This window comes from Aplysia californica, unplaced genomic scaffold, assembly GCF_000002075.1.
Source record: "Aplysia californica isolate F4 #8 unplaced genomic scaffold, AplCal3.0 scaffold01382, whole genome shotgun sequence".
Lineage (NCBI taxonomy): Eukaryota > Metazoa > Mollusca > Gastropoda > Aplysiida > Aplysiidae > Aplysia > Aplysia californica.
In genome coordinates this window covers 17607-18574 of record NW_004798652.1, presented here as the reverse complement: position 1 = coordinate 18574, position 968 = coordinate 17607, and the positions used below count along the sequence as shown (strand labels likewise).

At 43.3% G+C, this 968-nt stretch overlaps 1 protein-coding gene across 1 annotated transcript in view; it reads left to right on the top strand.

Moving 5' to 3' along the window:
* LOC118478976 overlaps positions 1-968 on the top strand; it is an 8028-nt gene that overhangs the window by 5905 nt on the left and 1155 nt on the right. The window contains exon 2 of the mRNA XM_035973542.1: positions 353-525. Within this exon, the coding sequence (XP_035829435.1) occupies positions 353-525 (173 nt within the window). The remainder of the gene's footprint in view (positions 1-352; positions 526-968) is intronic.

Sequence of the window (968 nt, the reverse complement as noted above, 5' to 3'; positions counted from 1 at the left end):
GAGAGAGAGGGAGAGAACACAAGTAAAAAGATGTGGGATTCATAATATTATCATAATACACTGTACGTAAGATCATGGACCCCCATTACCCATGGGAAAATCAACAAAGACAGGTAGATGTCTTCTTATTATGATTATAGAATGTTCAAAATGCAGTGGAGGAAGTAGGAAATGACCGTTTGTACAAGTGATTGTTTAGGAATAGGACAGGTGGCCGTTATAGGAGGTTGGACCATACTTATGCCTGTTTATTTTCCCCTCTTGTTCAGTCTTAATTTGCATACATTTCTTTTCGTCCGCTAATTGCCCCCCCCTTGCTTTTTCCCCCCGTTCCATCACATGACGTTCCCAGGACCAGCAAATTGGACACAGCCAAGAGATACCTGCACCGTTTCCTCGGCAACCGCGAGGAGGAGGAGGGAGTGGTGGTTGAGAGGGTGGAAGAGGTGTACGACCCGTTCCACAGGGATGTGTCGATGGCAGAACTGGCTGAGGCTATTGCTAATGCCAACAATATACTCAGTGAGTCTTGGTCTTAGTCAGTGAGTGGTTGCTGGGGGCTCTAGTGTGGGTTACTTCTTCTTTCCTATCAAACTTCTGTCATCCTTGATCTCTCCCTCTTCTTCTTTTTGTGTTTGTTACTCTCTTGAAAACACTTTTATTCTTCTGCACTTTTATGACCTAATTGTGTTGACCAAAACTTTTACCAAAGATCTTCTGACTTTTCAGTCTTTGCAAAAATATTCTGACTTTTTAAAACCGCACAAAGATTTTTTTCCTTTTTGATATTTTACCAAAGATTGTGTCCAAAGATTCCCTTGTCTTTCCAAAGATTTTCCACAATTTTTCGTTGAATTTCCAAAGATTTTCCACTAACCCTCCTGTGCCCCACAAACCCCAACCCCCACCCTGTCTCTCCCTCTCCCTTTCTGTTTCCCCCCCCCTCCCTTATTCTTGTCTCCACCCCA